Raw genomic sequence first — 15,172 nt, forward strand, 5'->3', positions numbered from 1 at the left:
CATCTATCCATCCATGTATACGTGATGCCTACCACTAATACCACTTTACAAACCATAGCGCAGCAGCGCCAGATTTCCCTCTAGATAATATAGTGAGAAACTTTGTGGTTGCACGCACACGCACGCTTCTCCCCAGTTTGCTCTGTGGGCGCCGCCAGAGTTGGTTAAAACTCAATGGGCCCAGGCAACCGTCGCGCATGCGCAGAGCATTTTATATATCACGTGACCTGGCCATATGCACAGGTGTTCTGTGGCTGTCAAATCAACTGGCGCCAACGAATTTGAATCGCGGTGCACGCGCATTGTCCAAGCTTCTTCGTGTTCGCGGGTTTCTAACAGTTACGTTTCGGCCACTTGTATCCGACGGCGTTTGTGCGCTGTTAGCTTGCTGGCAGTGTTGCAGAGAGGCAGTGCCGAGCGTGCCAGAGTGAACTGGCGGTGCAATGGAGGGTGACGGCGGCGACTGGGAGCTGTCCAAGGAGAACATCCAGCCATTGAGGCATGGCCGCGCCATGTCGTCGCTGCAGGCAGCACTGGCTCCACAGTGCCAAGAAAACCTCAGGCAGATACGACGGTGAGCACCGTCCAATGCAGGCCTTGCGTTGCGAGGGGCGGTGCACTGCCACCGTGCCCGCAGCACGCCTGCGAGGCAACGTGCGCGAATGAGACAGTTTACATTGGTCTGGCAAGCTGGCTCCCGCGGAAAGCTTTAGTGGCGCGTTTTTGTTGGTCGAATGATTTGGTGGGTAGCTGGGGCCACTTAGGTGGTATTGCCTAACATGCACTGAAGTACTCGCGGTTGTATGCTCAGTACCGGCATGGCTGGGACTCGTGTATCGTGTAGTGGATTGGGGCAGTGTGTCGTCTGTACAGCAAAACAATAGGAGAACCGGGGTAGGTTGGTTGGATTGGATGGAAGGTAGGAGCGTCCCCTTTGAAACGGGGTGATGGCAGTTGCCACCATGCTCAGCTTTTTATTTTGCCTTTTATTTTTATTTACCTGTGCTGTGTTATTAAAATTCTCGATTTTCTTTAAATACGTCTTCCTACCCTTTTAACCTTATGTCACCTCTCTGCTTTTGAGCCACCAATCCTCCAATCGCCTTTTGCTAATTTCCACCGCATATTTATTTACATGATTATTATCTCTGAACCCTAGGGCCTTAGGAAGCGTGACTGTGGCCACATCGACATCGGGATTGACACCATCGCATTTTAGTATGAGGTGTTCTATTGTTTCTACAGATTTACCACACACTGTACATGTGTCTTCTTCGTTAAATTTCTTGTTATAGCATCCTGACCTAGCTTCAAAGAGAAGGGCAGTGCCTCTTGAGTTATCATAACATGCTTCCTTCCTGATCTGCTGTTTCCAGTCTCGATATAGTGCAACACTATATGCTTCTTTTCCATTGAATTTATCCAATTTTTTACCTTCCGCGTTTTTAACCTGTCGTTTAATGCTCTCTTTCTTTGTCCTCGTGTCTGGCATACTTACTGGTTAGCTTCCTAGTTTTTTTCCGCCATTGTGAGCCAACGCCTTTCTGTTTAGGTATTTAAATACCTTAGCTGCCCACCTGTTATCGTCCAGTTTCCTCAGGCGTTTTTCGTATAGGATTTTACTCTTGAGCTTCCTGTGCTTCGAACGATGCTCAGCCCATATCCCCCTGTACTGCTTCGTTTGTGGTTTTCCCGTGGGCGCCTAGTGCTAATCTTCCCACAGCTCTCTGATTTACTTCTTGTCTCGACTGAACATCTGCCCTTAAACACAGGACCGCATTCCCGAAAGTAAGCCTCGGCGCCATTACTCCCTTCCAAATACCTCTCAGTACCTCATACCTGTTGTACCACCACAATGCCCTATGCTTCATTATCCTGGCATCTCTTTGCCCTTTTGCTATGAGAGACTGTTCGTGCTTTTCCGTGTACATCTGCCCTTTGTTTATCCATACCCCGAGATATTTGTATTCGGCCACTCGGGGTATTTCATGGCCTTGTATTGTAAGCTCCTGATCAGTGGTATCGTTGAAAACCATCCCACTGGACTTAGCTGCACTAAAACTGAAGCCTAAACTGTCTCCTTCGTGTCCACAGTAATTAACCAGAGTTTGCAAATCTTTCTGGCTCTCTGCTATAACAGTACAATATCGTCCGCATACATTAAACCCGGTAGTCGTTGCTCAACAACCTTTCCGCCTAATCTTACGACAGATTATACCCTAGATTGCTTCGTTGTAACCTTCTTTCCATGCTTATCATATAAAGCATGAACAGCAGCGGTGAGAGGACAACCTTGCCTTAATCCTTTGTGAACCTCGACAGTTGTCGTACTCTTAATTCCTTCCCATGTTATTTCAACATTATTTTCTCGACATATTTCCTGTAGAAAATCAATTACCTCATGATCGATAACTTCATCTTTTAATATGTTCCACAGGAGTCCCCTGTTCACATTGTCGTATGCACCGCTTATGTCCAGGAAGGCTAAATACAGAGGTCTATTTTCCGCCTTAGCTATTTCTATGCACTGGGTAAGCACGAACAGGCTATCATCTAAGCGCCTACCACTTCTGAACCCGCTCTGAAGTTCTCCGAGTGTTCTATTACTTTCTACCCATGACTGCATTTTTAATCTCACCGCCTGCATCGCCAGCCTATATATAACTGATGTTATCGTAATTGGTTGGAAGGATTTTATGTTCTTCTTATCACCTTTCCCTTTATAAATCAAATTCATTTTACTCTGTTTCCAGCTGTGTGGAATTTGCTTATTTGTTATGACTGCCTCCAATGCTTTTATCAGCGTTTCCTTGCTTCTTGGGCCAAGTTCATTAATTAACTTGATTGGAATTTCGTCTATCCCTGCGGATGTGCATTTTGGAACATTTGCTTTCGCCTTTTTCCAGTTCGTATTGGTCAGTTCTAAGCTGTTTTCTATTACGCTATCCTGTGTTGCTCCCTCATTTGGGGAGATTACCCTATCGTCTTTCCTAAATGACTCAGCTATAACTGAACCAATGTAGTTCACAGCGTCATCTCCCTCTAAACAATTTCCTTCGGCATTGTGGATCTGTTCCTGCTTTCTGTGATTCGCTTTACCCAGCCAGCTTATATCCCCTTCAGGCGCAAATTAAGAGAAACACAAAGGAAAATTGTGGTTCCTTCAAATGTTGCCTCTAAATAGCGACCCAGACTCAGTGATATGAATGCAAACATGTTTATTGAGCCTATAAAAAATTTTTGTGATGTGTACATTTGTACACATGGCGCCACCAGGACGTAAATTATCCCGATGGCCACTTACACAAGGAACAGCAGTTGTCAGGTGCTGTTAACTTGTCAAAAGTACTTAAGAGTGTATTTACAATGCATCTCAGCTTGCCTGCTTCGACGGATCCTACTTTTTGACGTGAAATCCATAGTAGCAATCCTTTGTGGTACTTAGGCAGAGGAAAACTCCGCATTTGTGACAGCAAGCTCTTGACTTTGAAGCACAACCTGTGTTTCAGCACCTTTGCGGAGAGTTGGCACTGATGTGAATGGGCCACTGGTTATTGCCATCAAACCTTGTGGAATTTGTTGGCAGGGGCATACCGACATGTGATTTTCGGACAGGATTTGGAGAGCTGGTGTTTGGTCTTCCCCTCCTGTTTGGCGCAGCCCTGTTGCTTGAAATCAAACTGCGTGCAATGTCCGATTGAAATGCCATAACATCTTTTACTTCCTTTTTGGGCAGTCCTTCTGCGTTCGCGTCGTGAATGTACTCAAGCCAGCTTGTATGAAGTGGGAGATAAAGAAGCAAATGAAGTGGGAGATAACTCTTACTGGCCATTTCTTCGTCTTTGCTTTCAGGGGATAGAGCGACATCAAAAAGTCGAGCTTGTCGACGCCACCCATGAACTGATTGTATTTGGCGATTACCTGCGGACAATCGATGTCGACATGTGCCTTGGCAGCTTCGCTCCATCTCTTCACCTTAGTGATGTTGCCTAGTCCTACAACTGTAGAGACCATGTTGACTGGACCATTGTTGTGTCAGCGAACAATGACGGCGCCTTCCTCTTCGGCAATCTTGAAGTCGTAGTTTTCACGTCTTCCTTTTTCAATTCTTTTTCGCGTTTGAGCTCACAGCCTAGAATTCTGTTGGCCCTAATCGTACCAGAGGCCAAAATACCAAGCAATTTCAGCTCTCGGAAGAGCGGCACAAAAGAAAAATAATTATCCATGCAGCATCTAAAGTTCAGACCGCGGGGGAGCGATTCCACAAGCCGCATCACGACTGATCCACCAAGACCCAGATGTGAATGGTCCTTGCTTACACCAGCGCCTTTCCCTTGGTGGAATTCAAAATCATCCGCCATGCTGTCTGAACTACAGCGGACGAATACTTTAATTCCTTCATGGCTTGGCTTGTTCTTCACGAACTGCTTAGCAGAGACCCTTCCTGTAAAGGGCACCATCTGTTCGTCGATGCTGCTTTCGGCGAGAGGCTGCAGAGCAAGACATCGACTTTTGACAGCATTAATGATTGGTGCCACTTTCCAAAACTTGTTCTTTGGTGGATCCAGCGGAGCATTGCCATCAGTAACATGCAGTGCTGCTCGAAGCTTGAAAAATCGTTTGGATGTCATCGCATCCGCAACACATGGTATTCTAGTGTCCTCCTGCCAATACCTGCGTATCCGAGGAAATTTCAAGATTCCCATACGTATAATAATGCCAATGAGAACTTTGATTTCTGCCGATGTGGTGTTTAGCTCAACTCCATCTCTTTGTAGTGCATAAATGTTGGTGAAATGTGCTATGTCATCAAAAATGTTCTCTGGAAAGTACTTCACAAAGTACTTAAGCGGCTCAAGGATAGCTGATCCTCGGTCAGGGATGAACCTGCACTCAGTGTTTACTGGCAAGAATTTCTTCCTAATCCACTTCACAACCGTTTTCTTCCTTTTTGTTGGCGGTGGCTGAACATTCTCTTCATCTTCACTGCTACTGATGTCTTGGTCAATTAGGAGAGGATCTTCGTTTGAAGCAGTCTAGAATAAAATGAAAAAGTTACAGAACTAAATAACAGCAAAATGTAAAATTTCTTTTGAGTAGTGGCCATACTTACCACAATTTCGGCAGATTCTTCAAATTCATTGTCTGAGAAGTCCCCATCTAAATGTTCCCGTCAGCTATTCTGGCCGAAAGAGCCTGGGGCGATGTCGTCGATGCCTTTCGCCGGCATTCTGAATGGTCTCTAAGGCCTATAACGCATAAAAGATACATATTAGTTCAGAAAAAGAATAAAATGCCCAGGTAATGCGATCTGATGAGACAGGCTTGAGGCGCCATGTGTACAATTGTACACACACATATTTCACTGCACAGCACCGAGCCATCCTTAACAAAAACCGCAAAAAATTCTTGTTTGCCTCAAGCCATAACCGTATGTGTTAAGCTGATATGAATATCATTTTTGTAAACAAATTTTACACGAGCAAAATCAAAAATAATCGGAATGCACTCACATTTCGATCCGTAAAAGGTGGAGGCGTCCATCTTGAATGTTTGTTTTCACTTGTGCTTTGCTGTAAAAAACCTAGATGGCGCTAGCTGTCCACTGAGGAAGCATGTCTCAATGCTCACGTGGTGTGTTATCCAATTTGAAGCAAAGGCGGGCGCTCGAAGTGGCGCCAAATTTAATGTGTACAATTGTACACACCACTGCTGAAGGGGATATGGTTCCAAAATTTTCTTGACCTCCCTTTATTAGTTGCATCACGAACTTCAGCCAGCCAGCGATCAGAGGACTGCTTTATTTTAGCCTGGATGAGCACCTGCACTTGTATCTTTTGTTTATAAGATTCCCATTTTTGGCCTATTTCCTCTTCAGATAACTGCGCCCTCTTTGCTTCTGTGTTCCCGAGATGCCAACCGTCGTTGTTCGATGGCCTCCCTAATTTCCTTATTCCACCAACTTCGTGGCTTCCTCTTTCATCTCCAGCGGTTTACTCCTTTTACTTCTTTTATTTTTGTACTAATGAGTAGTTCTAACTGATTATATTCCCGCCTTTCGATGGGATGTTTCTCTATTGCTTCCTCTGTCGGCTGCTATTTGCGCTATTTGTTCGTCATTTAATTTTGCGTACTCTTTTTGACTTCCCTGCATTTTTTTAAGCAGGGCTCCCAACTGTATACTAATACGCTTATGATCACTTCCGAGGCTGTACTTCCCCTCTTTGTCTATTTCCATTATTGCGAGCTTGCTGTACAACCCCTGCGACATTAGGCAGTAATCAATGGTCGTTTGTCTGTTACGGGACACCCATGTGATTTGTCCCTCACACTTAGTTTCTTTATTTACTATAACTAGGTTGTGTTGCTCACAGAAGTCTAGCATCAACCTCCCATTACAATCTGTGTATCCATCCAGATCCTCGATGTGGCCATTCATGTCACCCAGCAGACAAATATCGGCACCTTCTCCAAACTGCTTTATATCGTCATTGAGGCACTTCACTAGATCCTTGTTCTCTTGCCTGCATTTGGCCCCTGTCCCTAAATAAACTACTCCTAGCCATGTCTCTTTACTGGCAATTGTATCTGATACCCAGACATGTTCTTTGCAAGTTAACTTTATTCTTTTCCAATTTGTTCCTTGATGTATCAGCATACCTACTCCTCCTCCCTTCCTCTCCGTTGTTCTGTTGCTCCCTTCCCAGACGTAGCCTTCAATAGACGGTGGGTCTTCTAGATCCCTGAGGTGTGTTTCGCATAGTGCGTATACACCTACTTCTTTGTCCTTTAACTGCTGTTCTATTTCTAACCACTTCGCTCTCTTTCTACCGCCTTGCATGTTTATGTACCTGATCCTGGTGTCAAATTTATTTTTTGTAGTTTTCTTAGGACGCCTGTAGGGCGCCATCAGTAGGGCGCAGCGATTGACCGCCGCGCCTAGCGCGCAAAATTTAAACTCGTTGTGCTAAACCCTGCATTCATAAGCTAAAACGCTCTCACAACAATTGAAATTAATATAGTTTAAAAAAAAATAAACACTACAGGCTGTTAGGATACATCAGTAACGGCGCCTAAGCTTGCGTGTTTCCAACCACAGATCATGCAGTGTTCCTGATCTTCCGCGCAGCGTTTCGGCTGCAGAAGACAAACACTTGTCTACTCGTTCTGTTGTGTAAGCACGCATATGTTTTTAGTATTTAGAAACACAGGACGATAAGAAGCCCGGAAGGAGCACCTACACTGTGCCTGGTGGGTTGCATGGGATTCTTTTCATGTTGCATCAGCCTGAAAGGCAGTCGCCAGGTTTCACTGAAGAAAACGAACAAGCTCGCACCGAGACACACACACACACAGAGATGCTTACAAATTCAGCGCTTTCCGTGCAGATAATGTGCGAACGCGGCAAGAAAAACCACAGCAAGCAATCGGTGAGCTCTGCACGTATGTGCATGACCTCCGCGACAACCATGACTGCCGATCCTGGCGGCCCAGTGTTGTACCATTAGCTTTCCTCTTGCCAGCAATGACTGCGTTTTAGCGACTGGTGGCACTGCAGTAGGATGGATGGATGTTATGAGCGTCCCCTTTGGAACGGGGCAGTAGGTTGTGCCACCAAGCTCTTGCTATTATACTGCCTAATGTCCTATCTAGGTTAAACAATAAAAAAGAGAAGCAAAAAAACATTATAAACTACCACGGCCAAATTTTCTGATCCCCTATTGGCGGCGAGGAGTTACGGAGTCGCCATCTTGCGGAAGCGCCTCGCTGGCGTAGTATGAGGGATCACGCGGCGCGCTCCTCATAGGTTTTGCTGTCAGCGCTCACTGAAAACGCCACGCGCGAGCTCTCCTGGACATTTCTGTAAGTACTTTCGAAACGAGAGAAGTTTTTTACTGTCTAAATAATAATCTTGGGCAAACTGAAAGCACAGAATCGTTTACAGACGCTATCTCTTTACCGAATACGTACAGTGAACGCCACTGTGCGCGGTCGCCACGATGGAGTCTTCCGAACCGGCTTCGTGCGTGAAGGGTAGGTAAATGCTGAAATCAAACTATGTGATACATGTTCTTATAGTGTTTGTATAACTAAATGGAGCGTAATAGAAGGAAGCCTCAATGCAGTGATCGCACAGATTCGCAGCGACCGACTGCGCGTCTGCATGCTTGTCCGCGCACTGTTTCGCTTTCGCCGCATGCGCGTTTTCGCACCGTGCCATGAGCTTTAGGCCGCAGAATATGAGCATTTGACAGTATACAAGCAACCATTGTTGCGTGGGCGCTATCAGAGCTGTCCAAAATTAATTTCATTGTAGACTTCGACGCCTGTGATGTGCCATCGCGACAATTCAATATTTTTTTTTTCTTCTAAATTCCTGGACGTTTCAATATTATTTCTCGAGTTGCGTCGCACTGTATGTTTATCGGTGTTCTCAGTGTGCGAATTCCCGCTGCTTCTTTTTTGTAATCCAGTGCATTAATTCATAACACAAACATGACCATATGCCATGCTTTTTTTTGTGCTTCTTACCGCTCCCTTTCCACTCCAGTGAACTTGCCAGTATCTATAGCATCGATAAGTTCATAGAACAAACAGTCATGACATTAGTCGGGCAGCGGACTCGAGCCAGCGTCTCAGTGAGAGTTTTCCGAACATCGCAGACCCGGCGCCGTAGCAGAAATCTTCCTCGCGTCTGTGCTTGCTGCATGCCCGAGTTGTAGCAGATGACTGTTTGCCGGTTTTATGTTTCGCGAGCCAAGCTTCACGCAGCTTCTTGTCCTCCGGCTATGTGTGAATAAGGCTGACACTGGGCTCCGTTGCGTACGTCCGGCACTGCGGCACCGAGCAGTAGCCTACCATGTTGCGTGCCTTCAAAGACAGCCACTACCTATTGTAGTGCTCTCAAGCGTTGTAAAGGAGACACTCGAAGCGGGAAAATCTCGTCACTAAATGAGGACCGCAGCGTACGAGGCAATTTAAACTCCCATTTTTAGCTCGCTTCGGTGCTCCCGAAGCAGCCGACGCGGCCGCTGTGTCCACGTGATCCCTAATAGCACGTCACGCCGACGGTGGCGCCAGCTTTTCCACTGGTGGAGCTCGAGGCCAATTGCGAACTGTGCTTTCGTATGTCTCCGTCTTTTGTCGTTTCCCTACTTTTGTTCCACCAATCGCCCCTTACTAATGCCTATTGCGGACATGTTTGCTTTACCACTGCTTTCGCTGAACCCAAGGGCTTCAAGGAGGCCAGTGGTGCCTAAATAGACCGCTGGGTAGACGTCTTCACATTCTAGTAAAACATGCTCCATAGTCTCCCTAGCTTTACCGCAGCAAGCACATGCTTCTTCTTCCGTCTTGTATCTCGCTTTATAGGTTCATGTTCTAAGGCATCCCAATCTTGCTTCGAAAAGTAATGAGCTTCCCTTTGAGTTATCATAAATTGTTTCTTTCCTGATTTCGTTTTTTCCTCTTAAGTAGTTAATCATGGCAGGTTTCTTTTCCATTGCTGCCACCCATGAGATTATTTCAGCCTCTCTGAGTAGACTGGCGTGCTCCAGCACCCCTGGAGGTCATCGCATTGCAAAAACAGGCATTTTTAGCTGCCGTACGACACACTGCCCTATTCCAGTGCATCATAACTCGTGTTTGTCAAAGCAACACTGCTTGAAAATGGCCGAAAGCAGCGGGTGGAGTGCATCAATCCGCATGCTCGCACTCGACTCCACCAACGCTAACTACGGTGCACATTTCATTTCCTGCTTTTGGTTTCCATTCGGCGATGTGCTTGGCTTTTGCCGCAATGCTAGGGGCAATTTATGGGGAGTCAATATTCTGTCGGCGCAGTTGCTCAATATGTTGCCGGCATTTCATAGTCTTTGCCTAACTTCTGTCACGCCACGAGAAAAGCGACAATTTGCGCTAGTGCTAAGTGTAAACAGCGTGTCATTATTTTGTATACTTCGGCGCGCCTCAAATAGGACAGTGGGGATGCCAAAGCTGCAACCCGGACTCTTCTTTTTGAAAGTTTGGCCCCCCCGTCGCCCCTTGGGTGTCCTGTTGAAGACCCTGCGCCGCTCGCTTTATTGTAATCTCGGATGCTCTCCTGAGGCCTGTTTGCAACTCCAATCAACATTACCATGAACCTCTGTCTGTAGCATTTTCTTTTAGTTTGACATTCCAAATCCTCGCCAACTGCATGCAGTACAGCGAAAACTATGGGTCGCCTCCGGTCGCACTCCGCGTGGATGGAAGCTTCTGGAAGGGATGACATAATGGACGAGCTCTGTTCTTGCAGCATGCAAAACAAGTTGGAAATCGGACTTTTCCGATTTTTGTTTCTTGAGTCTAGGAATTCAAGTCAACTTGCATTCTTAGCAAACTTAAGTCTTATATAGACTTTGAGGTACCAGCCATCCCTTTTTGTCGTTAAAAAGGAACTGTTTCATAAATTCACGAAATATTCAGTATTATTGGATGACAAATATTGGCTGCAACAAGGTAAATGCGGTAACCCAATGGCACAAGAGTGCTCTGCACAACGTTGGCCTGAGGTCGCTGGCCGAACTCAGCCCATGGTCCGCTGCCAAGCGCAGCCCACATTTGAGGATTGACACTGGCCTCACTTTGGCTGACGTTATGGCCAGCGACATTGGGCCAACTTGAATGGGCAACTGTTAGCCACAGTAGGACCATGCTTGGCCCGGTGATAATTAGCAGAATTTGGTAGGCCGCTTGTTTATGTATGTTTTATATGTATTTGTTTTTATACCAGGTGTTCTTCAGCTGCACCAAAATTTAAAAAAATTGCCTGGGGTAGGTAGCACAACTCTAACCCTTGAGCTAAATAACACAACAAGGCGGCCATTCCTTCTATGAGAAATCAAAATGCTTAATTGAATTATTAACCTATTTCCGCTCATTAACTTTTTAATTAATTGCTTTACGGAACATATTTTAATCTACGAATTATAGCATGCGAGTTCATAAGGCACTTATCCACTTGGAACGAATTGTCGGAACTAAACCAGTTCGAGATACTAATTTTTAAAATGTCCGATGAAATGAATTGTGTTCCAGTTACTACTTTTGTCTTTCACAACAATTTGCTTTCAAAGCGCTTTCACAACAATGTAAGTGGATAGCAGTGCATTTTAATAGCAAGTTTGATGGCACATATCTTGAAATTGGTATCATTGTCAGAATTTGTTCCAAGTGGGTATGCCTGGCAAACATGCTAGGTACTATTCCACAAGTGAAATATGCACTGTAAATTAATGAGTTGATTAGTGTAATTGCGCTATTCCATTAAGCGTTCAGATTTTTCATAGAATAGCCACGCTCGTTGAGGAATTCCTTGAGGGCTAGAATTGTCCTGTCTGCCACTTGCAATATTAAAAAATTTGGTGCAGCTAAACAAAGGCACCCTGTATATATTTGTAAAGCAACTGCACATGCACACTATTGTAAGGTCAGCACACAAGTACACAATGCAGCGAATGCTTTAGAAGCATTTATTGAACAAAGGTCTGTAAACCGCATGTGGCCGAAGCACTGAACCTTATTTGCAAGTTTTTATTGCATGTGACTAGACTAAATACTGAACTGCAAAAATTAGGGAGCATACCTTTTTTACTAGTGACGTCTTCTAAGTACCACTTAAAAATAAATATCATTTGATATATGTACTGTATAAAGTCTATACACTGTTAATGTCAAAAATCAGTTCTGTAAATTTCAGTCAAGTCCATTGCACCCTGCCTGACCTGCCTGCACCCTTTCAGTGCATCCTCTTTGTCTTGGGTGCCGAAGATCCAGTGTATCACAGCGGAGCTCAGATCTTGCATGCAGACTTCGGAGTGGTCCACTATCGAGGCAGCCTGCAAATTAAGAAGTAAAAAAAATGTATTAGAATTGTTTGTCGAACTGTCTGGCCACATTATCCCTCGTTTAAGGCGCTGAGGAGCTGAAATACATGCATTTCAGTGAGAAAATGCTACGTCTCACGACTCGGAATAACCTGGAAAATAGCCTTTACTGAAAAAACGGCATCTCAAGCTTAGCTGCAACAGGATGAGAGCTACGTCCTGCTCCTCGGCCAAATTGGAATAATATTCTGTTAACATTTGATAGCTCCTTGATATCTTTGCGAGTGTTGACTGACGGGACCGTGCCCAGCAGCTAATTGAGTTACGGTTTCAATGACCCAACGAAACCGTCGCTAAGTTCGCCGAGGACATGGCCCGTGTGTGTGAACCGCCTCTTCGGGGATCTGCTGACTAGGTTTGTGCACCCAGGTGTTGTCAAGGCACGTCATTCATTGCTGGAAGTTGACTGTGGAGCTGCAGAGAACCAGAAAGGTGATGAAGACATAGTCATTGGCAGCAAAACCTACTCTGTGGTTGAGACACTGAGCTACATTGAGAGAGAGCAGTTCTCTGCTGTATGTCTGTACTTAACGGCGGCATGCGATTACATTCGCCACAAATTCCCGCTAGAAGACATCAATCTCAAAATGGCTGAAGTTGCTCAGGTACAAGCTCTGGAAACTGCTTCATTAAACAGTGCACATAATTTTATTATGGCGTTTCCTGCTATCCTATCCCAGCGAAGTGGCGAATCAAAAGAAGCAAACGACGGGCATGAAGTCGAGTTCGCCAACTTGCAAACATATCGGGTTCCAGCCCATATTGAATGAGCCAAGGTGCGACGTGCACTGGTCGCAGTTAGGAAGTGGTCGAAGTGTCGACGGATCACTCAGGTTCTACAGAATGTATTCTCTCCATTCCCCACAGCAACGCTGACTGTGAGAGAATATTCAGCACTGTGAACAAAACTGAAGTGGAGTTTCACTCATCTGTATGTGAGAAAACATGAAAGTCTGCTGATGGTCAAGGGGCACCAGAGTGGTACTTGCTTCGAGCAAACCTACATGGAGAAATTTCTGAAGCAGGCAAAGTCGGCAACAGCAAAATTATTGCAAAATTATATAGTGCCCCAGTGGAGCTTTCGCTCTTTACTCTCCAAGACACGATTTCACTTGCGGTTGTGAAAGCGTGAGTAAGCTTGTCGCAAAAGGTAAATCCCTTAAAAAAAAGAAGTGCTGCCCCCCCCCCCCTCCCATCGTAATAGTTTTACGAATTTCCAAATCTTCAGGTTGGCAGTATGCCTTTGTAGACATTCGTGTCCTTTCCACCCTAGGCAGCTTTGAAGATGTAGTCAGTAACGATTACATCATCACATCGTCATAAATGTGACTTATTCGTCAGTCGTCGCACCCGCTGGCGCATTACAACCAGTGTTGAGCAATTTCTGACTACTAGTGACATCGGAACGCTTGTCAAGTGTGCAGCTAGCACAGAGTGCACCTCGGTTACAGCTAACTGGAGCATATGTACTCTACCTCGTTGACATCTGTGGAGGGCAGTGGTGGCACTGCCCTCCACAGTGTCATTTGTTGTGTGGTCATTTGTTGTAAAGTAACAAATCAGCTGGCGGGGACAGCAAAGTCCTTCATTGCACTGGCAAATTCGTTGTAGTGGTCTTCCTTGTAAAGGCATTCACAATATGTATCAATCCTTTGTTACACAGGTCATTTAGCTGCAAACGCATTCCAGTGTATCTGCTTGCGCTGCGCCAGCTTTCTGTCACTGGAATGCAAGACCAACTAGCCTAAGCAGTCCGTCCTTCTTTCCTTCCTTTTCATTCATGCGTGCTATTTTCAGCGCTGTTGCTTCTAATTGCACAGGGAGAACCTCGTAGCCTTTCTCTCATGCTGGTGGTATGAACTTCTTTCCTGGGTAGCTAAAGGGGGTGTAAAAGGTCCCACGCCTTCCACATTACCTCAGCATTACGTCAAAAGCAGCATGAATATATGGACTGTTATCTCGGAGAACAAGACTGCCTTGTATTGCTTGATGGGCAGCTTGGGGAATCGTACCAGCAATGATAGTGACATGTGTAGGCTACTTTGAACGTCCTGGTTCCCGAATACAATACCTGTGCTGCTGAACAATGTTGGTAAATGTGCCAATGCTGCAATTGCAACATGACAGTGTTAAGGAGCCCGTGTTGCAGAAAATCTGGCGACAATGTTGGACGTCGCTTCGGCAAAAAGATTTTCGAGCCACACATACCCAGCACATACCCAGGCCGTTCATGTGACTCAAGGAATTCACTGAAATTATTGAATTTCTCAAGCTAAAATACATGGAAGAATTGTAAACTGGCTTGTACACAACCTACAGACATGATAGCTCTCGGATTGTAATTTGGATGTATGAGAACACAATTCTGTTGTGTGAAAACTCGAACCCCTTTTCCGGCATTTCTACAGTGCATAGGCCAGAGATGGCGTCGACCATGTGCACGCGCCGGCTAGCCAGTATCTTGGAGGCCATGGAGTGGCGCGCCCGGTTCCTTGCAATACCTCCAGCTGGCGCTCGCCTCTGCCGCATCGCAGCTCCCGCAAGACGCTGCATTTCGACCAGAAAGCCCGCCTTTGTGCATAGCATTCGCCGCGAGCGTTTTTCGGTAAACAGTAATACGCTGCAGTTGCCAGGAAACGTGTGAAGCAGTCAGGTGCAATCGCGTTCCATCTTAACTCTTTCAGGGTCAATGACTTAAATATATGTCACCGGGAACAAGTCCAAAATGATCGATGCTGTATATTTACCGCGCCGTCTGTACGTTTAAAAAACGCGCCAATTTCCTAACATTTTTTTTTGTCTGGCATGTGCTTCCATTATGCGGCAATACAGGGAATTTTTTCCTTGCATTTCCCTCTCTCGATTTTCGTTGCATGGTTTGTTTGATCCAGCACGTCTACTACCACTCGCGTGTTGGCATGTGCGTGGGCACGCGGCGGTTTGGCTTTTGTTCCGCGGGCACTTTCAGCTTCTGGCACTCGCAAAACTGATGGCTATCTCGTTACCCATCACTCAAAGGGTTACTGCCTGTTACTCGCTCGTTTATTGCTCACAGGGGTACATATATGAACGATGCCGCCGTGCATGCGTTTCCTTTTTTGGAGACTCGCGAAAACTAATTGCCCTGGTTTACGATAAGATGAAGGATTAGTGGAAGTTTGTCACACATTTTGCTTTTCTGACAGGCACACAACGACAGTTTTCATTAGTGCGCTCACCTACGTAGTTCGATTACGTTATGGACGTAA

General features: G+C 45.6%; 1 protein-coding gene across 1 annotated transcript in view; it reads left to right on the forward strand.

The window, feature by feature from the left end:
- Positions 1–257: 257 nt before the first annotated feature.
- LOC126535659 (uncharacterized) overlaps positions 258–15,172 on the forward strand; it is a 316,705-nt gene continuing 301,790 nt past the window's right edge. Inside the window, exon 1 of the mRNA XM_050182461.3 lies at positions 258–574. Coding sequence (XP_050038418.2) covers positions 444–574 — 131 coding nt within the window. The 5' untranslated portion in view covers positions 258–443. The remainder of the gene's footprint in view (positions 575–15,172) is intronic.

Source organism: Dermacentor andersoni, chromosome 7 (assembly GCF_023375885.2).
Source record: "Dermacentor andersoni chromosome 7, qqDerAnde1_hic_scaffold, whole genome shotgun sequence".
In the NCBI taxonomy this organism is placed as follows: Eukaryota; Metazoa; Arthropoda; class Arachnida; order Ixodida; family Ixodidae; genus Dermacentor; species Dermacentor andersoni.